This window comes from Oncorhynchus mykiss, chromosome 29 (genome assembly GCF_057628025.1).
Source record: "Oncorhynchus mykiss isolate SJ-2025 chromosome 29, ASM5762802v1, whole genome shotgun sequence".
NCBI lineage: Eukaryota > Metazoa > Chordata > Actinopteri > Salmoniformes > Salmonidae > Oncorhynchus > Oncorhynchus mykiss.
The window spans coordinates 3,012,768-3,035,333 of NC_143050.1; the positions used below are offsets into that span (position 1 = coordinate 3,012,768).

At 49.3% G+C, this 22,566-nt stretch overlaps 1 protein-coding gene across 2 annotated transcripts in view; it reads left to right on the forward strand.

Moving 5' to 3' along the window:
- Positions 1-22,566, forward strand: part of paxbp1 (PAX3 and PAX7 binding protein 1) — a 49,960-nt gene that overhangs the window by 13,398 nt on the left and 13,996 nt on the right. For both annotated transcript variants that reach the window (XM_036967392.2, XM_036967393.2), the window contains exons 6-12: positions 734-936; positions 4,914-5,103; positions 5,963-6,086; positions 10,684-10,795; positions 15,872-15,987; positions 20,834-21,033; positions 21,277-21,424. In XM_036967392.2, coding sequence (XP_036823287.2) covers positions 734-936; positions 4,914-5,103; positions 5,963-6,086; positions 10,684-10,795; positions 15,872-15,987; positions 20,834-21,033; positions 21,277-21,424 — 1,093 coding nt within the window. The remainder of the gene's footprint in view (positions 1-733; positions 937-4,913; positions 5,104-5,962; positions 6,087-10,683; positions 10,796-15,871; positions 15,988-20,833; positions 21,034-21,276; positions 21,425-22,566) is intronic.

Here is a 22,566-nt window from a genome sequence, read left to right on the forward strand (position 1 = left end):
CAGCATCCCCCCCAGGTAACACACGCGCACCAGCATCCCCCCCAGGTAACACACGCGCACCAGCATCCCCCCCAGGTAACACACGCGCACCAGCATCCCCCCCAGGTAACACACGCGCACCAGCATCCCCCCCAGGTAACACACGCGCACCAGCATCCCCCCCAGGTAACACACGCGCACCAGCATCCCCCCCAGGTAACACACGCGCACCAGCATCCCCCCCAGGTAACACACGCGCACCAGCATCCCCCCCAGGTAACACACGCGCACCAGCATCCCCCCCAGGTAACACACGCGCACCAGCATCCCCCCCAGGTAACACACGCGCACCAGCATCCCCCCCAGGTAACACACACGCGCACCAGCATCCCCCCCAGGTAACACACACGCACACCAGCATCCCTCCCCAGGTAACACACACGCGCACCAGCATCCCTCCCCAGGTAACACACACGCGCACCAGCATCCCTCCCCAGGTAACACACACACGCACCAGCATCCCCCCCCCCCCAGGTAACACACACCAGCACCCCCCCCCCCCCCCCCCCAGGTAACACACACACACGCACCAGCATCCCCCCCCCCCCCCCCCCCCAGGTAACACCCACACACACCAGCATCCCCCCCCAGGTAACACACACCAGCACCCCCCCCCAGGTAACACACGCACGCACCAACATCCCCTAGGTAACACACGCACCGTAGATATGATGATGATGTTGTTGTTGTGTAGGTCCAGTCCTGCCAGCCAGACGACAACGGTAGCGTGTACTACCACAGCAGCAGCTACGACCCCCAGCAGCCCTACAGCTCTACCTACAGCCTGCCCTACTCCTACAGCAGCAAGCCTGAGGGTTGCACACTGGTCTACAGTGCCCCTGGCGGTGACCTCTCACCTGTCACTACTGACCTGATCAAGACACGCCTCAGAGACAGGTACCTGACCGATCCAGTACACTACTGACCCTAACAGTGACCTCTCACTACTGACCTGAGGAAGACATGGCTCAGAGACGGGTACCTGACCGATCCAGTACACTGACCCTAACGGTGACCTCTCACTACTGACCCTAACGGTGACCTCTCACTACTGACCCTAACGGTGACCTCTCACTACTGACCCTAACGGTGACCTCTCACTACTGACCCTAACGGTGACCTCTCACTACTGACCCTAACGGTGACCTCTCACTACTGACCCTAACGGTGACCTCTCACTACTGACCCTAACGGTGACCTCTCACTACTGACCCTAACGGTGACCTCTCACTACTGACCCTAACGGTGACCTCTCACTACTGACCCTAACGGTGACCTCTCACTACTGACCCTAACGGTGACCTCTCACTACTGACCCTAACGGTGACCTCTCACTACTGACCCTAACGGTGACCTCTCACTACTGACCCTAACGGTGACCTCTCACTACTGACCCTAACGGTGACCTCTCACTACTGACCCTAACGGTGACCTCTCACTACTGACCCTAACGGTGACCTCTCACTACTGACCCTAACGGTGACCTCTCACTACTGACCCTAACGGTGACCTCTCACTACTGACCCTAACGGTGACCTCTCACTACTGACCCTAACGGTGACCTCTCACTACTGACCCTAACGGTGACCTCTCACTACTGACCCTAACGGTGACCTCTCACTACTGACCCTAACGGTGACCTCTCACTACTGACCCTAACGGTGACCTCTCACTACTGACCCTAACGGTGACCTCTCACTACTGACCCTAACGGTGACCTCTCACTACTGACCCTAACGGTGACCTCTCACTACTGACCCTAACGGTGACCTCTCACTACTGACCCTAACGGTGACCTCTCACTACTGACCCTAACGGTGACCTCTCACTACTGACCCTAACGGTGACCTCTCACTACTGACCCTAACGGTGACCTCTCACTACTGACCCTAACGGTGACCTCTCACTACTGACCCTAACGGTGACCTCTCACTACTGACCCTAACGGTGACCTCTCACTACTGACCCTAACGGTGACCTCTCACTACTGACCCTAACGGTGACCTGTCACTACTGACCCTAACGGTGACCTGTCACTACTGACCCTAACGGTGACCTCTCACTACTGACCCTAACGGTGACCTGTCACTACTGACCCTAACGGTGACCTGTCACTACTGACCCTAACGGTGACCTGTCACTACTGACCCTAACGGTGACCTGTCACTACTGACCCTAACGGTGACCTGTCACTACTGACCCTAACGGTGACCTGTCACTACTGACCCTAACGGTGACCTGTCACTACTGACCCTAACGGTGACCTCTCACTACTGACCTGGGGAAGACACGGTGCCTTTTGGAGAGACTTCAGCCCCTTCATTTTTTCCACATTTTGTTAAGTTACAGGTCTGAATTATTATGACTTAATTATTAATTAATTCCTTATTACTTATCCTAAATTGGATTCGGTAGTTTTTTTCCCCTCATCAATTGCCACAGAATACCCCATAAAGACTGTTCTATAAATAAAAAACAGGGATAAAAAGCATCAGTATTCAGACCCTTTACTCAGTACTTTGTTGAATCACCGTTGGCAGTAATTACAGCCTCATCTTCTTGGGTATGATGCTACAAGCTTGGAACACCTGTATTTGGGGAGTTTCTCCTATTCTTCTCTGCAGATCCTCTCAAGCTCTGTCAGGTTGGATGGGGAGCGTTGCTGCACAGCTATTTTCAGGTCTCTCCAGAGATGTTCGATTGGGTTCAAGTCTGGTCTCTGGCTGGGCCACTCAAGAACATTCAGAGACTTGTCCCGAAGCCACTCCTGCGTTCCCTCGATCCTGTCTAGTCTTCCAGTCCCTGCCGCTGAAAAACATCCCCACAGCATGATGCTCCTACCACCATGCTTCACCGTAGGGATGGTGCCACCACCATGCTTCACCGTAGGGATGGTGCCACCACCATGCTTCACTGTAGGGATGGTGCCACCACCATGCTTCACCGTAGGGATGGTGCCACCACCATGCTTCACCGTAGGGATGGTGCCACCACCATGCTTCACCGTAGGCATGGTGCCACCACCATGCTTCACCGTAGGGATGGTGCCAGGTTTTCTCCAGATGTGTCACTTGACATTCAGGCCAAATAGTTCAATCTAGGTTTCATCAGACCAGAAAATCTTGTTTCTCATGGTCTGAGGTGCCTTTTGGCAAACTCCAAGCAGGCTGTCAGGGAGGCCACTTCTCAGTAAAAGCTATGTCTGGCCCCTCTACCATAAAAGCCTGATTGGCGAAGTGCTTCAGAGATGCTTGTCCTTCTGGAAGGTTCTCCCATCTCCACAGAGGAACTCTGGAGCTCTGTCAGTGACCATTGGGTTCTTGTTCACCTCCCTGTCCAAGGCCCTTCTCCCCCGATTGCTCAGTTTGGCCGGGCGGCCATCTCTAGGAAGAGTCTTGGTGGCTCCAGAATGATGGAGGCTACTGTGTTCTTGGGGACCTTCAATGCTGCAGACATTTTTTGGTACCCTTCCCCAGATCTGTACCTCGGAACAATCCTGTCTCTGAGCTCTACGGACAATTCCTCCGACCTCATGGATTGGTCTTTGCTCTGATGTGCACGGTCAGCTGTGGGACCTCATATAGACAGGTGTGTGCCTTTCCAAATCACGTCCAATCATTTGAATTCACCACAGGTGGACTCCAATCAAGTTGTAGAAACATCTCAAGGACGATCAATGGAAACAGGATGCACCTGAGCTCAATTTCCAGTCTCTTAGCAAAGGGTCTGAATACTATATATATAATATATATGTGTAAATAAGGTGTTTCTGGTATTTTTATTTTTTTAAACCTTTTCTTATTATGGGCTATTGTGTGTAGATTGAGGGATTTAAAAATATATATATTTTATATGTTTTTAATAAGGCTGCAACGTAACAAAATGTGGAAAAAGTTGAGGGGTTTGAATACTTTCCGAATGCATCAGATCCAGAATCCAGCGGTTGTCTACTGGTGGGTCGCGACCCCAAATTAGGTTTTGAATGAGTCTCTCGAGTGTCTGAATTAAGTCAAATAAAAAATATTATTATTTAAAAAAAAATATAAAAAATACTCCAGTCTTGAAGTTACACCACTTTCTACCAGGTAGAAATTAAAATGGTCAAATTAATGTCATTTTAAATAATGACATCCTGAATTATTTCTCTTCAAATCACCGCATGTTATTAGCAGCGCTATTTGGTGGATTAGCATTCATCGAAAGCTTAGCATTATAGCCAATGTAAAGGTGGAACCGTTCCCTCTTTCATATCACTGTATTCTGCTCCAGTCCTGATTTTAAAAGCTGGTTTATACACCGGCTACTCAACCCTGCACCTTAGATGCTACAGCTGGTCAATGTCTTCAACAGACGATCTATATAATTATCAAACATACATTACTAATGGAAAGGACCCTTTGTTGAAGTGTTAAAACACTCCTTTAGTAACACAATTGTATTTTATATTGTTATATTATATATTTATATATATATTATATTTATATATGTGGCATTCTATTGGTCGACAGAGCTTATGATCAGGCTAACTACACTGCTCCAAAAAAAATAAAGGGAACACTTAAATAACACATCCTAGATCTGAATGAAGTCCTAAGTGGACGGTTTGATTTCACAGAAGTGTGATTGACTTGGAGTTACATTGTGTTGTTTTAAGTGTTCCCTTTTATTTTTTTTGGAGCAGTGTAGTTAGCCTGATCACAGCTCTGTCGACCAATAGAATGCCACATCAGTTGTTAGACCTACTGTAAACCAAGCTTCGTGGGTTAATTTCACAGCAGTCACACCCTCTCTCTCTCTCCTGTCTGTCTGTCTGTCAAGGCTCAGATCCACTCAACTCACCCGGTCTGTCTCGTGTGTCTTCTTTTTCTCTCTAGGCTGAGCCAGATGCGTGTGGGGCATGATGCTAATGCTAAGCGCTACGATCAGATCCAGGAAGAACTCGAGGCAGCTCAGAACACCATTGGCCGGCTCGAGGGTTCATCCAATGACGACGCAGAACAGTATAAATTCTTGCAAGAGATGCGAGGGTATGTTCGAGACTTGCTTGAGTGTTTCGGCGAAAAGGTAAGGGAGAAATTCTCTGCCTCTCTTCTTCGTTTTGTCCTTTTTCTCTTTCGTTGTGGGTTAATATAATGTTTTATTAGTAACATAACAAATTTGATATGAACTTTGATGTAAAAAAAAAAAAAATAGTTAATTTCTGCTTTAAATGAGATGCCTTTTTTAAAATATTTTTTTTAGTTTAGAGCAATTTATTAGTTGCAGTAGACTTCCACTTGGTTGATCTTTTAACTGAATGTCTTTGATACTCATAGTGAGTGTCTGTATTACAACTATTAACCGCTACAATATTTATCATAAGAGTAAATAAAACGTTATAGTTTTAACATCTGACTGGTGTTAGTTCTACAGCAGGTGTTTTCTAGGTGTGACTCCAGAGAGGGGAGGAGGAGTCTCCTCGATGAACCTGCTAGCTAAACTGACCATCAGCTTCTCTCTCTCCTAACACTCACTTCCTCCTTCAGCTCTTCCTTAGTGGAATGATGCATGATGGTCAATGGAGTCTCTTTGGTGTGGGGGGGCTGAGGGCATTGTGATTTTTTTAAACTCACTCGACTGCGCAGTTTAAACTGTTTAGTGAAGTAAACCTGAAATATGATGTTGGACATGGTCCCGTTTTTATAGATTTAGAATGACTAAACGCCTCCGATTTGAAAAATAAACTACAACATTTAACATTTGACTGATATTCCTGTCTATAGTCACACCTCTCACCACAATTGGACGTGTCAACCTGTCAGTCAAGCGTCTCTCTCGGGCCCTTGCACCAATGAGGTCTCCCGGTGACCCGGCGGTCGGTCAGCCTGAGCAGGGCGTGTTCTGTGTGGAGGTCGGAGGTGACGTTTGGGCGTGTATGTTTCAGGTTCCCACCGTGGCGGAGCTGGAGGGCAACATGCACCAGTTACTAAGGCAACGGGCCTGTCGGCTGGTCCAGCGACGCCAGGATGATATTAAAGATGAATCGGCGGAGTTTGCAAGCCTTTCAAGTCAGTCCATCTTGAAGGTTTTTATTATTTACTTGAACGGCCTCGTTGGTTCTCTCTCTGTGTGTGTGTGTGTGTGTGGTGGTTGTGTGTGTGTGTGTGTGTACTTGCGAAGCCCCCCCCCCCCCCCCCTCTTATTTCCCTTAAGTGTTAACCCCCAAACCCTTCTCATGTCTTCCTGTGTCTCCCGGTGTGTCTGTGTCTCCCGGTGTGTCTGTGTCTCCCGGTGTGTCTGTGTCTCCCGGTGTGTCTGTGTCTCCCGGTGTGTCTGTGTCTCCCGGTGTGTCTGTGTCTCCCGGTGTGTCTGTGTCTCCCGGTGTGTCTGTGTCTCCCGGTGTGTCTCTGTGTCTCCCGGTGTGTCTCTGTGTCTCCCGGTGTGTCTCTGTGTCTCCCGGTGTGTCTCTGTGTCTCCCGGTGTGTCTCTGTGTCTCCCGGTGTGTCTGTGTGTCTCCCGGTGAGTCTCCCGGTGTGTCTCCCGGTGTGTCTCCCGGTGTGTCTCCCGGTGTGTCTCCCGGTGTGTCTCCCGGTGTGTCTCCCGGTGTGTCTCCCGGTGTGTCTCCCGTTGTGTCTGTGTGTCTCTCTGTGTCTCCCGGTGTCTGTGTCTCTCTGTGTCTCCCGGTGTCTGTGTCTCTCTGTGTCTCCCTGTGTCTCCCTGTGTCTGTGTCTCCCTGTGTCTGTGTCTCTCTGTGTCTCCCTGTGTCTGTGTCTGTCTGTCTCTCTGTGTCTCCCTGTGTCTGTGTCTCTCTGTGTCTCTCTGTGTCTCCCTGTGTCTGTGTCTCTCTGTGTGTCTGTGTCTCGCCCCCGTGTGTGTCTGTCTCTTCCGGTGTCTCTTCCGGTGTGTCTCCCGGTGTGTCTGTGTGTCTCCCGGTGTGTCTGTGTGTCTCCCGGTGTGTCTCCCGGTGTGTCTGTGTGTCTCCCGGTGTGTCTGTGTGTCTCCCGGTGTGTCTGTGTGTCTCCCGGTGTGTCTGTGTGTCTCCCGGTGTGTCTGTGTGTCTCCCGGTGTGTCTGTGTGTCTCCCGGTGTGTCTGTGTGTCTCCCGGTGTGTCTGTGTGTCTCCCTGTGTGTCTGTGTGTCTCCCTGTGTCTGTGTCTCGCCCCCGTGTGTGTCTGTCTCTTCCGGTGTGTCTCCCGGTGTGTCTGTGTCTCCCGGTGTGTCTGTGTCTCCCCGTCTGTGAGTGGTGTGAGCCTCGTTGTCAAGTGAGCTTGGTGAGAGAGGGAGACGTGAGCTTTGTTCCGAGTCCTGACCGCACAGTGTGATGTGTAAAAGGTTGACGCTGTTTCAGCTCCTTCATCTGTTGTGGCTCAGATGACTGTTACAGACAGAACCACAGACGGTCTGTCTGTAGTTGTCCGCAGACCTGTAGTCCTTTTATGTCACTGACCGAAAAAGACTATGACCGCAATGTCGGTGAGATTCACAGGTCCTAAAGTGAATGCTAATTAATAGGATGGTGCTGACCACAGACGGACAGGTAAGTGTGTGAAGTGGATTCAAGACAGTTGTGTGTCTCAGTGATGATCCAAGCAGAACAACAATGCCATTACGACAGTAGACCACGGACAGTGAATGTTTCTGCATTAGGACAGTAGACCAGGACAGTAGACCAGGACAGTAGACCAGGACAGTGAATAGACCAGGACAGTAGACCACGGACAGTAGACCAGGACAGTGAATAGACCAGGACAGTAGACCACGGACAGTGAATAGACCAGGACAGTAGACCACGGACAGTAGACCAGGACAGTGAATGTTTCTGCATTAGGACAGTGGACCGGGACAGTGGACCATAGACCGGGACAGTGGACCATAGACCGGGACAGTGGACCATAGACCAGGACAGTAGACCAGGACAGTGGACCAGGACAGTGAAGGGGTTTAGATTCGTCAGTTCGGCTGATAATTATTAACTCGCATTTATAAATAAAGCACTATCTGATCCTGGTGTCAAATGCAGAAATGGCTTTTTCATGAAAAATGTATTGCATATTTATTTAGTCAGTACAAATTGTGTGTTGGCTAGTTCAGTCAGGTGAATGATTTGTAGGCTTAGAGTTGGGGGCGTTGTCTAGAATTTGAGCCGGGTGGGGGTGGGGGGCGGAGTCTAGATTTGAGCCAGGTGGAGGTGGGGGAGTAGTCTATAATTGAGCCAGGTGGGGGAGTAGTCTAGAATTTGAGCCAGGTGGGGGCGTAGTCTAGAATTTGAGCCAGGTGGGGGTGGGGGAGTAGTCTAGAATTGAGCCAGGTGGAGGTGGAGGGCGTAGTCTAGAATTGAGCCAGGTGGGGGCGTAGTCTAGAATTTGAGCCAGGTGGGGGTAGGGGCGTAGTCTAGAATTTGAGCCAGGTGAGGGCGTAGTCTAGAATTGAGCCAGGTGGGGGCGTAGTCTAGATTTGAGCCAGGTGGAGGTGGGGGCATAGTCTAGAATTGAGACGGGTGGGGGGCATAGTCTAGAATTGAGACGGGTGGGGGGCGTAGTCTAGAATTGAGACGGGTGGGGGGCGTAGTCTAGAATTGAGACGGGTGGGGGGCGTAGTCTAGAATTGAGACGGGTGGGGGGCGTAGTCTAGAATTGAGACGGGTGGGGGGCGTAGTCTAGAATTGAGACGGGTGGGGGGCGTAGTCTAGAATTGAGACGGGTGGGGGGCGTAGTCTAGAATTGAGACGGGTGGGGGGCGTAGTCTAGAATTGAGACGGGTGGGGGGCGTAGTCTAGAATTGAGACGGGTGGGGGGCGTAGTCTAGAATTGAGACGGGTGGGGGGCGTAGTCTAGAATTGAGACGGGTGGGGGGCGTAGTCTAGAATTGAGACGGGTGGGGGGCGTAGTCTAGAATTGAGACGGGTGGGGGCGTAGTCTAGATTTGAGCCGGGTGGGGGGCGTAGTCTAGGTGGGGGTGGGGGGCGTAGTGTAGATTTGAGCCAGGTGGGGGTGGGGGGCGTAGTCTAGATTTGAATCAGGTGGGGGTGTAGTCTAGGTGGGGGTGGGGGGCGTAGTCTAGATTTGAGCCAGGTGGGGGTGGGGGGCGTAGTGTAGATTTGAGCCAGGTGGGGGGTGTAGTCTAGATTTGAGCCAGGTGGGGGTGGGGGGCGTAGTGTAGATTTGAGCCAGGTGGGGGGCGTAGTGTAGATTTGAGCCAGGTGGGGGGCGTAGTGTAGATTTGAGCCAGGTGGGGGGCGTAGTGTAGATTTGAGCCGGGTGGGGGGCGTAGTGTAGATTTGAGCCGGGTGGGGGGCGTAGTGTAGATTTGAGCCGGGTGGGGGGCGTAGTCTAGATTTGAGCCGGGTGGGGGGCGTAGTCTAGATTTGAGCCGGGTGGGGGGCGTAGTCTAGATTTGAGCCGGGTGGGGGCGTAGTCTAGTTGGGGGTGGGGGCGTAGTCTAAGTGGGGATGTAGTCTAGAATTGAGCCAGGTTTGGGGGGGGGGGGGGCGTAGTCTAGGAGGGGGTGTAGTCTAGAATTGAGCCAGGTGGGGGCGTAGTCTAGTTGGGGGTGGGGGCGTAGTCTAAGTGGGGGTGTAGTCTAGAATTGAGACAGGTGGGGGCGTAGTCTAGAATTGAGACAGGTGGGGGCGTAGTCTAGAATTGAGACGGGTGGGGGCGTAGTCTAGAATTGAGACGGGTGGGGGCGTAGTCTAGAATTGAGACGGGTGGGGGGCGTGGTCTAGAATTGAGACGGGTGGGGGGCGTAGTCTAGAATTGAGACGGGTGGGGGGCGTAGTCTAGAATTGAGACGGGTGGGGGGCGTAGTCTAGAATTGAGACGGGTGGGGGGCGTAGTCTAGATTTGAGACGGGTGGGGGTGGGGGCGTAATCTAGGTGGGGGTGGGGGTGTAGTCTAGATTTGAGCCGGGTGGGGGGCGTAGTCTAGATTTGAATCAGGTGGGGGTGTAGTCTAGGTGGGGGTGGGGGGCGTAGTCTAGATTTGAGCCAGGTGGGGGTGGGGGGCGTAGTCTAGATTTGAGCCAGGTGGGGGTGGGGGGCGTAGTCTAGATTTGAGCCAGGTGGGGGTGGGGGGCGTAGTCTAGATTTGAGCCAGGTGGGGGGCGTAGTGTAGATTTGAGCCAGGTGGGGGGTGTAGTGTAGATTTGAGCCAGGTGGGGGGCGTAGTCTAGATTTGAGCCGGGTGGAGGTGGGGGTGTAGTCTAGAATTGAGCCAGGTTTGGGGGGGGGGGGCGTAGTCTAGAATTGAGCCAGGTTTTTGGGGGGGGGGGGGCGTAGTCTAGGAGGGGGTGTAGTCTAGAATTGAGCCAGGTTGGGGGGGGGGGTGTAGTCTAGAATTGAGCCAGGTTTGGGCGTAGTCTAGGAGGGGGTGTAGTCTAGAATTGAGCCAGGTTGGGGGGGGTGTAGTCTAGAATTGAGCCAGGTTTGGGGGGGGGGGCGTAGTCTAGGAGGGGGTGTAGTCTAGGAGGGGGTGTAGTCTAGAATTGAGCCAGGTTGGGGGGGGTGTAGTCTAGAATTGAGCCAGGGGGTGAGCGTAGTCTAGTTGGGGGTGGGGGCGTAGTCTAAGTGGGGGTGGGGGTGTAGTCTAGAATTGAGCCAGGTGGGGGGGTGGGGGGGGGGATCTCTGTCCCGTCCTCAGGTCTCTAACCTTCCACCTGTCTCTTCCAGGTAAGGCTGTGATGGCTCCTAACCTCATGTCTGTTGACTCGTTTGGGAGAGACAGGACAGTCTATCAGGAGCACGCCAGACAGAGAAGGATCGCTGAACGGGAAGCCAGACGGTACGATGCTACTTTAAATATCAATATTCAGTCAGTTTAAATGTTTGTTTTATTTATTTTATTTCCCCTTTATTTAACCGGGTAGGCCACTTGAGAGCAAGTTCTCATTTACAATTGCGACCTGGCCAAGATAAAGCAAAGCAGTTCGACAGATACAACGACACAGAGTTACACATGGAATAAAACAAAACATACAGTCAATAATACAGTAGAAAAAAAGTCTATATACAGTGTGTGCAAATCGCGTGATGAGGTAAGGCAATACATAGTTTCGCTACTATGGTCTATGTTGAGGTGAGGGCTTTCTATCAGGAGAACTCCAGATGGGAGGATTACAGAGCGGGAGACACGAGGGTACTACCCTTAGCTGACGTTCTAATCCCAAATGGCACACTATTCCCTATATAGTGCACTACTTTAGACCAGAGCCTTATGGCACCCTATTCCCTATATAGTGCACTACTTTAGAACAGAGCCCTATGGCACCCTATTCCCTATATAGTGCACTACTTTAGACCAGAGCCTTATGGCACCCTATTCCCTATATAGTGCACTACTTTAGAACAGAGCCCTATGGCACCCTATTCCCTATATAGTGCACTACTTTAGACCAGGGCCTATAGGTGTCTAGCTGGAGCGCAGATAAAACATCTGAAATATCTGTTGAACCTCTCTGGGATATGTGGGACGGTGTCCCACCTGGCCAACATCCAGGGAAAAATGCAGAGCGCCAAATTCAAATAAATTCATTAAATCACACATGTAAGATAGCAAATTAAAGATACACTCGTTGTGAATCCAGCCAACATGTCAGATTTAAAAAAGGCTTTTCAGGGTGAAAGCAAACGATGCTATTATCTGAGGATCGCACCTTCATAAGCTAAGAGAGAGAACATTTCAACCCTGCAGGCGCGACAAAACGCAGAAATAAAAATATAATTCATGCCTTACCTTTGACGAGCTTCTTCTGTTGGCACTCCAATATGTCCCATAAACGTCACAAATGGTCCTTTTGCTCGATTAATTCCGTCTATATATATCCAAAATGTTTATTTATTTGGTGCGTTTGATCCAGAAAAACACAGTTTCCAACTTGCGCTACGCTACGTGACTACAAAATATCTCAAAAGTTACCTGTAAACTTTGCCAAAACATTTCAAACTACTTTTGTAATACAACTTCAGGTATCACTGGTGACATCCAGTGGAAGCGATAGGAACTGCAGGAAGGTCCCTGAGAAATCTGGATTCCCAATGAAATCTCATTGAAAAAAGTGACCTAAAAAAAAAAAAATCTGAATGGTTTGTCCTCGGGGTTTCGCCTGCTACATAAGTTCTGTTATACTCACAGACATGATTCAAACAGTTTTAGAAACTTCAGAGTGTTTTATATCCAAATCTACTAATAATATGCATATCTTGTCTTCTGGGGATGAGTAGCAGGCAGTTGAATTTGGGCATGCATTTCATCCGGATGTGAAAATACTGCCCCCTTTCACCAAGAAGTTAAACAGAACTATGCTGTCCTCTAGTGTTGAATTGTAGTTATCCCATGTTGAATGTACTCATCATATCAAACATGCTGTGAATACAACCCTCCTCTACCATAGACTTCTCCCCTTGGGGTGTGTCTCATTATACAACCCCCCCTACCATAGACTTCTCCCCTTGGGGTGTGTCTCATTATACAACCCCCCCTACCATAGACTTCTCCCCTTGGGGTGTGTCTCATTATATAACCCCCCCTACCATAGACTTCTCCCCTTGGGGTGTGTCTCATTATACAACCCTCCCCTACCATAGACTTCTCCCCTTGGGGTGTGTCTCATTATACAACCCCCTACCATAGTCTTGTCCCCTTGGGGTGTGTCTCATTATACAACCCCCTACCATAGTCATGTCCCCTTGGGGTGAGTCCCAATAGTCTGAAGCGCCTCTGTCTCCTTTATCTGCTCTGATGTGAAAGAGCTGGATTGGTGAAAGTCGATAGCTGGTAGGCGTCCATCACTGAAAGAGAGGTCGTCACTACATTATCGATAGCAGTTCTGAACGACCCAAATGGGTTTTATCACTACAACAATGTCAAACCAAAAATAAGTTGAACCATTTTGTTGCAGAGGGATTTATCATTGAAAAGTTGAGTATTGCTTTTTAAATGCTGAAGGTATCTCCAGACTTACTTATGCGGCCCAGTGCCCTACACGCGGCCCAGTCCCCTACGCGCGGCCCCTACATGCGGCCCAGTCCCCTACACGCGGCCCCTACACGCGGCCCAGTGCCCTACACGCGGCCCAGTGCCCTGCACGCGGCCCGGTGCCTTGCACGCGGCCCGGTCCCCTGCACGCGGCCCAGTCCCCTACACGCGGCCCCTACACGCGGCCCAGTGCCCTACATGCGGCCCAGTGCCCTACACGCACTCTCACCTACACGCGGCCCGGTGCCCTACACGCGGCCCGGTGCCCTACACGCGGCCCCTACACGCGGCCCAGTGCCCTACATGCGGCCCAGTGCCCTACACGCACTCTCACCTACACGCGGCCCGGTGCCCTACACGCGGCCCGGTGCCCTACACGCGGCCCGGTGCCCTACACGCGGCCCCTACACGCGGCCCAGTGCCCTACATCTTGATAACAAAATAGGTAGTGGTTGACCAGATGCTTTTCAACTTCATCTGGAAAAATCGTACACATTATATTAGGAAATCGGCGTTATTAACACATGAATATGGTGGTCTCAATTTGTTTTTTTAGATTTTCCTACTTTGAATAATGCTTTTAAGATAAATTGGATAGATAAATGTTTTTTTTGAAAGAATCCAACTTCAATTTTGAAATTTCATCCCTCGTATCTCCTCCCGTTTTGGCGACTTCAATTGTGTTGCTTTGTAACTGTAACATTGATTTGATTCCTGCAAAAATTGATCTGCTTTTCACAGACAAGTATTCTTAGCCTGGTCATTAATATATAAACACAATTTTCCTCCACATAGGTATTTAATTTGGAACAATAAGGATATTTTGAATAGAAACAAGTCTTTATTTTCTAAGAATTAGTTCAATAAATCATATCCTGCTGGTGAGTCAACTTTTTAATGCAGAAAGACTTGTTACTCAATTATGAGGAATTTTTATCTCGGTACAAATATCCCTGTTACACCTAGAGAGTTCGTCTTTGATGCTATTCCATCTGGAACTCTCATGTTGTATAGAGGTGCAGCCAGACCTCACCTTGTTGACCTGCCCTCCTAGAGAGTTCTCCATAGTCTCTGATACTATTCCATCTGGACCTCTCATGTTGTATAGAGGTGCAGCCAGACCTCACCTTGTTGACCTGCCCTCCTAGAGAGTTCTCCATAGTCTCTGATGCTGTTCCATCTGGACCTCTCATGTTGTATAGAGGTGCAGCCAGACCTCACCTTGTTGACCTGCCCTCCTAGAGAGTTCTCCATAGTCTCTGATAATATTCCATCTGGAACTCTCATGTTGTATAGAGGTGCAGCCAGACCTCACCTTGTTGACCTGCCCTCCTAGAGAGTTCTCCATAGTCTCTGATGCTGTTCCATCTGGAACTCTCATGTTGTATAGAGGTGCAGCCAGACCTCACCTTGTTGACCTGCCCTCCTAGAGAGTTCTCCATAGTCTCTGATGCTGTTCCATCTGGACCTCTCATGTTGTATAGAGGTGTAACCAGACCTCACCTTGTTGACCTGCCCTCCTAGAGAGTTCTCCATAGTCTCTGATGCTGTTCCATCTGGACCTCTCATGTTGTATAGAGGTGTAACCAGACCTCACCTTGTTGACCTGCCCTCCTAGAGAGTTCTCCATAGTCTCTGATGCTGTTCCATCTGGACCTCTCATGTTGTATAGAGGTGTAACCAGACCTCACCTTGTTGACCTGCCCTCCTAGAGAGTTCTCCATAGTCTCTGATGCTGTTCCATCTGGACCTCTCATGTTGTATAGAGGTGTAACCAGACCTCACCTTGTTGACCTGCCCTCCTAGAGAGTTCTCCATAGTCTCTGATGCTGTTCCATCTGGACCTCTCATGTTGTATAGAGGTGTAACCAGACCTCACCTTGTTGACCTGCCCTCCTAGAGAGTTCTCCATAGTCTCTGATGCTGTTCCATCTGGACCTCTCATGTTGTATAGAGGTGTAACCAGACCTCACCTTGTTGACCTGCCCTCCTAGAGAGTTCTCCATAGTCTCTGATGCTGTTCCATCTGGACCTCTCATGTTGTATAGAGGTGTAACCAGACCTCACCTTGTTGACCTGCCCTCCTAGAGAGTTCTCCATAGTCTCTGATGCTGTTCCATCTGGACCTCTCATGTTGTATAGAGGTGTAACCAGACCTCACCTTGTTGACCTGCCCTCCTAGAGAGTTCTCCATAGTCTCTGATGCTATTCCATCTGGACCTCTCATGTTGTATAGAGGTGTAACCAGACCTCACCTTGTTGACCTGCCCTCCTAGAGAGTTCTCCATAGTCTCTGATGCTGTTCCATCTGGACCTCTCATGTTGTATAGAGGTGCAGCCAGACCTCACCTTGTTGACCTGCCCTCCTAGAGAGTTCTCCATAGTCTCTGATGCTGTTCCATCTGGACCTCTCATGTTGTATAGAGGTGCAGCCAGACCTCACCTTGTTGACCTGCCCTCGCTTAATCCAGTTGACTCTCCAATAGGGAAACTATGTTTCTCCTTGTTCCCTCAGAACAACAGATATGTGCTTTATTTCAACGGGAGATTGTATCCATTCCTTATGTCACAACTTCACTATCTGGTGGGGGGGGGGGGTCTGGTTATTACCACACATATACCTGCTTGTTAACAAAGTCAGAGGTCTCTTTTCAGAATGATCCATAAGTATTACACTGCCTTTCATTAACATTGATTGTCATTTTTGTGTTGAGCATCCAGAAACAAGTTTTGTATTTATTTTGGCATTGTCTACATGTAAAACAATTATGGAAAGATATTCAGTTTTATAAATGTTAATTGTCTTGATGACTTTTGACTTAAAAAAAAATAAAAATACAAAGTCTTGTGTGATTGGCTGAAGTTGTTTGTGGGTGTGTCTAGAACGCGGCGGCGGCAGGCGCGGGAGCAGAACGGGAAGAGGGCAGAGCATCTAGAGGGGCTGTCCTCCGACGATGAGGAGACATCAACTGACCTCACATCATACTGTCTGGAGAGAGGTACCTTCAGACCCTCTCACCTCCAGACCCTTCTACCCTCTCACCTCCAGACCCTTCTACCCTCTCACCTCCAGACCCTTCTACCCTCTCACCTCCAGACCCTTCTACCCTCTCACCTCCAGACCCTTCTACCCTCTCACCTCCAGACCCTTCTACCCTCTCACCTCCAGACCCTTCTACCTTCAGACCCTCTCACCACCTTCAGACCCTCTCACCACCTTCAGACCCTTCTACTTTCTCACCTTCAGACCCTTCTACCCTCTCACCTTCAGACCCTTCTACCCTCTCACCTTCAGGCCCTCTCACCTTCAGACCCTCTCACCACCTTCAGACCCTTCTACCGTCTCACCACCTTCAGACCCTCTCACCTTCAGACCCTTCTACCCTCTCACCTTCAGACCCCCTCACCTTCAGACCCCCTCACCTTCAGACCCCCTCACCTTCAGACCCCCTCACCTTCAGACCCTCTCACCACCTTCAGACCCTCTCACCACCTTCAGACCCTTCTACCCTCTCACCTTCAGACCGTCTCACCACCTTCAGACCCTTCTACCACCTCCAGACCCTTCTACCCTCTCACCTTCAGACCCTCTCACCACCTTCAGACCCTTCTACCACCTCCAGACCCTTCTACCCTCTCACCTTCAGACCCTTCTACTCTCTCACCTTCAGACCCTTCTACCTTCTCACCTTCAGACCCTTCTACCTCCAGACCCTTCTACCCTCTCACCTTCAGACCCTTCTACCCTCACCTTCAGACCCTTCTACCCTCACCTTCAGACCCTTCTACCCTCTCACCTTCAGACCCTTCTACCCTCTCACCTTCAGACCCTTCTACCCTCTCACCTTCAGACCCTTCTACCCTCTCACCTTCAGACCCTTCTACCCTCTCACCTTCAGACCCTTCTACCCTCTCACCTTCAGACCCTTCTACCCTCTCACCTTCAGACCCTTCTACCCTCTCACCTTCAGACCCTTCTACCTTCTCACCTTCAGACCCTTCTACCTCCAGACCCTTCTACCCTCTCACCTTCAGACCCTCTCACCACCTTTAGACCCTTCTACCACCTCCAGACCCTTCTACCCTCTCACCTTCAGACCCTTCTACCTTCTCACCTTCAGACCCTTCTACTCTCTCACCTTCAGACCCTTCTACCTTCTCACCTTCAGACCCTTCTACCTCCAGACCCTTCTACCCTCTCACCTTCAGACCCTTCTACCCTCTCACCTTCAGACCTTTATACCCTCTCACCTTCAGACCCTTCTACCCTCTCACCTTCAGACCCTTCTACCCTCTCACCTTCAGACCCTTCTACCCTCTCACCTTCAGACCCTTCTACCTTCTCACCTTCAGACCCTTCTCACCTTCAGACCCTTCTCACCTTCAGACCCTTCTACCTCCAGACCCTTCTACCCTCTCACCTTCAGACCCTCTCACCACCTTCAGACCCTCTCACCACCTTCAGACCCTTCTACCACCTCCAGACCCTTCTACCCTCTCACCTTCAGACCCTTCTACCTTCTCACCTTCAGACCCTTCTACTCTCTCACCTTCAGACCCTTCTACCTCCATACCCTTCTACCCTCTCACCTTCAGACCCTTCTACCCTCTCACCTTCAGACCCTTCTACCCTCTCACCTTCAGACCCTTCTACCCTCTCACCTTCAGACCCTTCTACCCTCTCACCTTCAGACCCTTCTACCTTCTCACCTTCAGACCCTTCTACCCTCTCACCTTCAGACCCTTCTACCTTCTCACCTTCAGACCCTTCTACCTCCAGACCCTTCTACCCTCTCACCTTCAGACCCTTCTACCTTCTCACCTTCAGACCCTTCTACCCTCTCACCTTCAGACCCTTCTACCCTCTCACCTTCAGACCCTTCTACCTCCAGACCCTTCTACCTTCTCACCTTCAGACCCTTCTACCTTCTCACCTTCAGACCCTTCTACCTCCAGACCCTTCTACCTTCTCACCTTCAGACCCTTCTACCTTCTCACCTTCAGACCCTTCTACCCTCTCACCTTCAGACCCTTCTACCTCCAGACCCTTCTACCCTCTCACCTTCAGACCCTTCTACCTCCAGACCCTTCTACCCTCTCACCTTCAGACCCTTCTACCTTCTCACCTTCAGACCCTTCTACCCTCTCACCTTCAGACCCTTCTACCTCCAGACCCTTCTACCCTCTCACCTTCAGACCCTTCTACCTCCAGACCCTTCTACCTTCTCACCTTCAGACCCTTCTACCTCCAGACCCTTCTACCCTCTCACCTTCAGACCCTTCTACCTTCTCACCTTCAGACCATTCTACCCTCTCACCTTCAGACCCTTCTACCCTCTCACCTTCAGACCCTTCTACCTCCAGACCCTTCTACCCTCTCACCTTCAGACCCTTCTACCCTCTCACCTTCAGACCCTTCTACCTCCAGACCCTTCTACCTTCTCACCTTCAGACCCTTCTACCTTCTCACCTTCAGACCTTTCTCCCATCTCACCTTCAGACCATTCTACCCTCTCACCTTCAGACCCTTCTACCTCCAGACCCTTCTACCCTCTCACCTTCAGACCCTTCTACCTCCAGACCCTTCTACCCTCTCACCTTCAGACCCTTCTACCTTCTCACCTTCAGACCCTTCTCCCATCTCACCTTCAGACCCTTCTCCCATCTCACCTTCAGACCCTTCTACCCTCTCACCTTCAGACCCTTCTACCTCCAGACCCTTCTACCCTCTCACCTTCAGACCCTTCTACCTTCTCACCTTCAGACCCTTCTCCCATCTCACCTTCAGACCCTTCTACCCTCTCACCTTCAGACCCTTCTACCCTCTCACCTCCAGACCCTTCTACCCTCTCACCTTCCTTCTCACCTTCAGACCCTTCTACCCTCTCACCTCCAGACCCTTCTACCTTCTCACCTTCCTTCTCACCTGCAGACCCTTCTACCGTCTCACCTCCAGACCCTTCTACCTTCTCACCTTCCTTCTCACCTTCAGACCCTTCTACCCTCTCACCTCCAGACCCTTCTACCTTCAGACCCTTCTACCTTCTCAGACCCTTGTTTAGTGTGATATGTTGATCCTGTTTATCCCCAGATCGTATAGTGTGATATGTTGATCCCCAGATCGTATAGTGTGATATGTTGATCCTGTTTATCCCCAGATCGTATTGTGTGATATGTTGATCCTGTTTATCCCCAGATCGTATAGTGTGATATGTTGATCCTGTTTATCCCCAGATCGTATAGTGTGATATGTTGATCCCCAGATCGTATAGTGTGATATGTTGATCCCCAGATCGTATAGTGTGATATGTTGATCCCCAGATCGTAGAGTGCGATATGTTGATCCTGTTTATCCCCAGATCGTATAGTGTGATATGTTGATTCTGTTTATCCCCAGATCGTATAGTGTGATATGTTGATCCTGTTGATCCCCAGATCGTATAGTGTGATATGTTGATCCTGTTGATCCCCAGATCGTATAGTGCGATATGTTGATCCTGTTGATATCCAGATCGTATAGTGCGACATGTTGATCCTGTTGATCCCCAGATCGTATAGTGTGATATGTTGATCCTGTTGATCCCCAGATCGTATAGTGTGATATGTTGATCCTGTTGATCCCCAGATCGTATAGTGTGATATGTTGATCTTGTTGATCCCCAGATCGTATAGTGTGATATGTTGATCCTGTTGATCCCCAGATCGTATAGTGTGATATGTTGATCCTGTTGATCCCCAGATCGTATAGTGTGATATGTTGATCCTGTTTATCCCCAGATCGTATAGTGTGATATGTTGATCCTGTTGATCCCCAGATTGTATAGTGTGATATGTTGATCCCCAGATCGTATAGTGTGATATGTTGATCCTGTTTATCCCCAGATCGTATAGTGTGATATGTTGATCCTGTTTATCCCCAGATCGTATAGTGCGATATGTTGATCCCCAGATCGTATAGTGTGATATGTTGATCCTGTTTATCCCCAGATCGTATAGTGTGATATGTTGATCCTGTTTATCCCCAGATCGTATAGTGTGATATGTTGATCCTGTTTATCCCCAGATCGTATAGTGTGATATGTTGATCCTGTTTATCCCCAGATCGTATAGTGTGATATGTTGATCCTGTTGATCCCCAGATCGTATAGTGCGATATGTTGATCCTGTTTATCCCCAGATCGTATAGTGTGATATGTTGATCCTGTTTATCCCCAGATCGTATAGTGCGATATGTTGATCCTGTTGATCCCCAGATCGTATAGTGTGATATGTTGATCCTGTTGATCCCCAGATCGTATAGTGTGATATGTTGATCCCCAGATCGTATAGTGTGATATGTTGATCCTGTTTATCCCCAGATCGTATAGTGTGATATGTTTATCCCCAGATCGTATAGTGTGATATGTTGATCCTGTTTATCCTCAGATCGTATAGTGTGATATGTTGATCCTGTTTATCCCCAGATCGTATAGTGTGATATGTTGATCCTGTTGATCCCCAGATCGTATAGTGTGATATGTTGATCCTGTTGATCCCCAGATCGTATAGTGTGATATGTTGATCCTGTTTATCCCCAGATCGTATAGTGTGATATGTTTATCCCCAGATCGTATAGTGTGATATGTTTATCCCCAGATCGTATAGTGTGATATGTTTATCCCCAGATTGTATAGTGTGATATGTTGATCCTGTTTATCCCCAGATCGTATAGTGTGATATGTTTATCCCCAGATTGTATAGTGTGATATGTTGATCCTGTTTATCCCCAGATCGTATAGTGTGATATGTTGATCCTGTTTATCCCCAGATCGTATAGTGTGATATGTTGATCCTGTTTCTCCCCAGATCGTATAGTGCGTGAGAGTAAGAAGGTGTTTGAAGATGTGCTGGAGGACTTCCATTCTCTGGACAGTATCAAGAGTCGTTTTGAGGTGTGGCGACATCTCTACTTCACCTGCTACAGAGATGCTTACATAGGACTGTGTCTGCCCAAATTATTCAACCCCCTAGTACGACTACAGCTCATCACATGGAGCCCTCTACAGGTACGTGATAAGGTAGTTTGTGTGTGTGGGGACGGCCAAAACTGGCCACAATTTTAATTTGACACACACACACAAGTAAACAAAACACATCTCTGTCTCTCTCTCTCTTGTCTCTCTCTCTCTTGTCTCTCTCTCTCGGTCTCTCTCTCTCGGTCTCTCTCTCTCGGTCTCTCTCTCCCTGTCTCTCTCTCGGGTCTCTCTCTCCCTGTCTCTCTCTCTCTCTCTCTCTCTCTCTCTCTCTAGGAGAAGTGTGCTAACTTCGAGTACATGTTGTGGTTTGAGTCGTTGTTGTTCTATGGCTGTGAGGAGCAGAGTGGGATGAAGAAAGGAGACGTGGACATCAACCTACTGCCGGCTATAGTGGAGAGGGTTATACTGCCAAAACTAGCAGGTAACACATCAACCTGTCTGTTATAGTGGAGAGAGTTATACTGCCAAAACTAGCAGGTAACACATCAACCTGTCTGTTATAGTGGAGAGGGTTATACTGCCAGACTAGCAGGTAACACATCAACCTGTCTGTTATAGTGGAGAGAGTTATACTGCCAGACTAGCAGGTAACACATCAACCTGTCTGTTATAGTGGAGAGGGTTATACTGCCAGACTAGCAGGTAACACATCAACCTGTCTGTTATAGTGGAGAGGGTTATACTGCCAGACTAGCAGGTAACACATCAACCTGTCTGTTATAGTGGAGAGAGTTATACTGCCAGACTAGCAGGTAACACATCAACCTGTCTGTTATAGTGGAGAGAGTTATACTGCCAGACTAGCAGGTAACACATCAACCTGTCTGTTATAGTGGAGAGAGTTATACTGCCAGACTAGCAGGTAACACATCAACCTGTCTGTTATAGTGGAGAGAGTTATACTGCCAGACTAGCAGGTAACACATCAACCTGTCTGTTATAGTGGAGAGAGTTATACTGCCAGACTAGCAGGTAACACATCAACCTACTGTCTGTTATAGTGGAGAGGGTTATACTGCCAGACTAGCAGGTAACACATCAACCTGTCTGTTATAGTGGAGAGAGTTATACTGCCAGACTAGCAGGTAACACATCAACCTGTCTGTTATAGTGGAGAGAGTTATACTGCCAGACTAGCAGGTAACACATCAACCTGTCTGTTATAGTGGAGAGAGTTATACTGCCAAAACTAGCAGGTAACACATCAACCTGTCTGTTATAGTGGAGAGGGTTATACTGCCAGACTAGCAGGTAACACATCAACCTGTCTGTTATAGTGGAGAGAGTTATACTGCCAGACTAGCAGGTAACACATCAACCTGTCTGTTATAGTGGAGAGAGTTATACTGCCAGACTAGCAGGTAACACATCAACCTGTCTGTTATAGTGGAGAGGGTTATACTGCCAGACTAGCAGGTAACACATCAACCTGTCTGTTATAGTGGAGAGAGTTATACTGCCAAAACTAGCAGGTAACACATCAACCTGTCTGTTATAGTGGAGAGGGTTATACTGCCAGACTAGCAGGTAACACATCAACCTACTGTCTGTTATAGTGGAGAG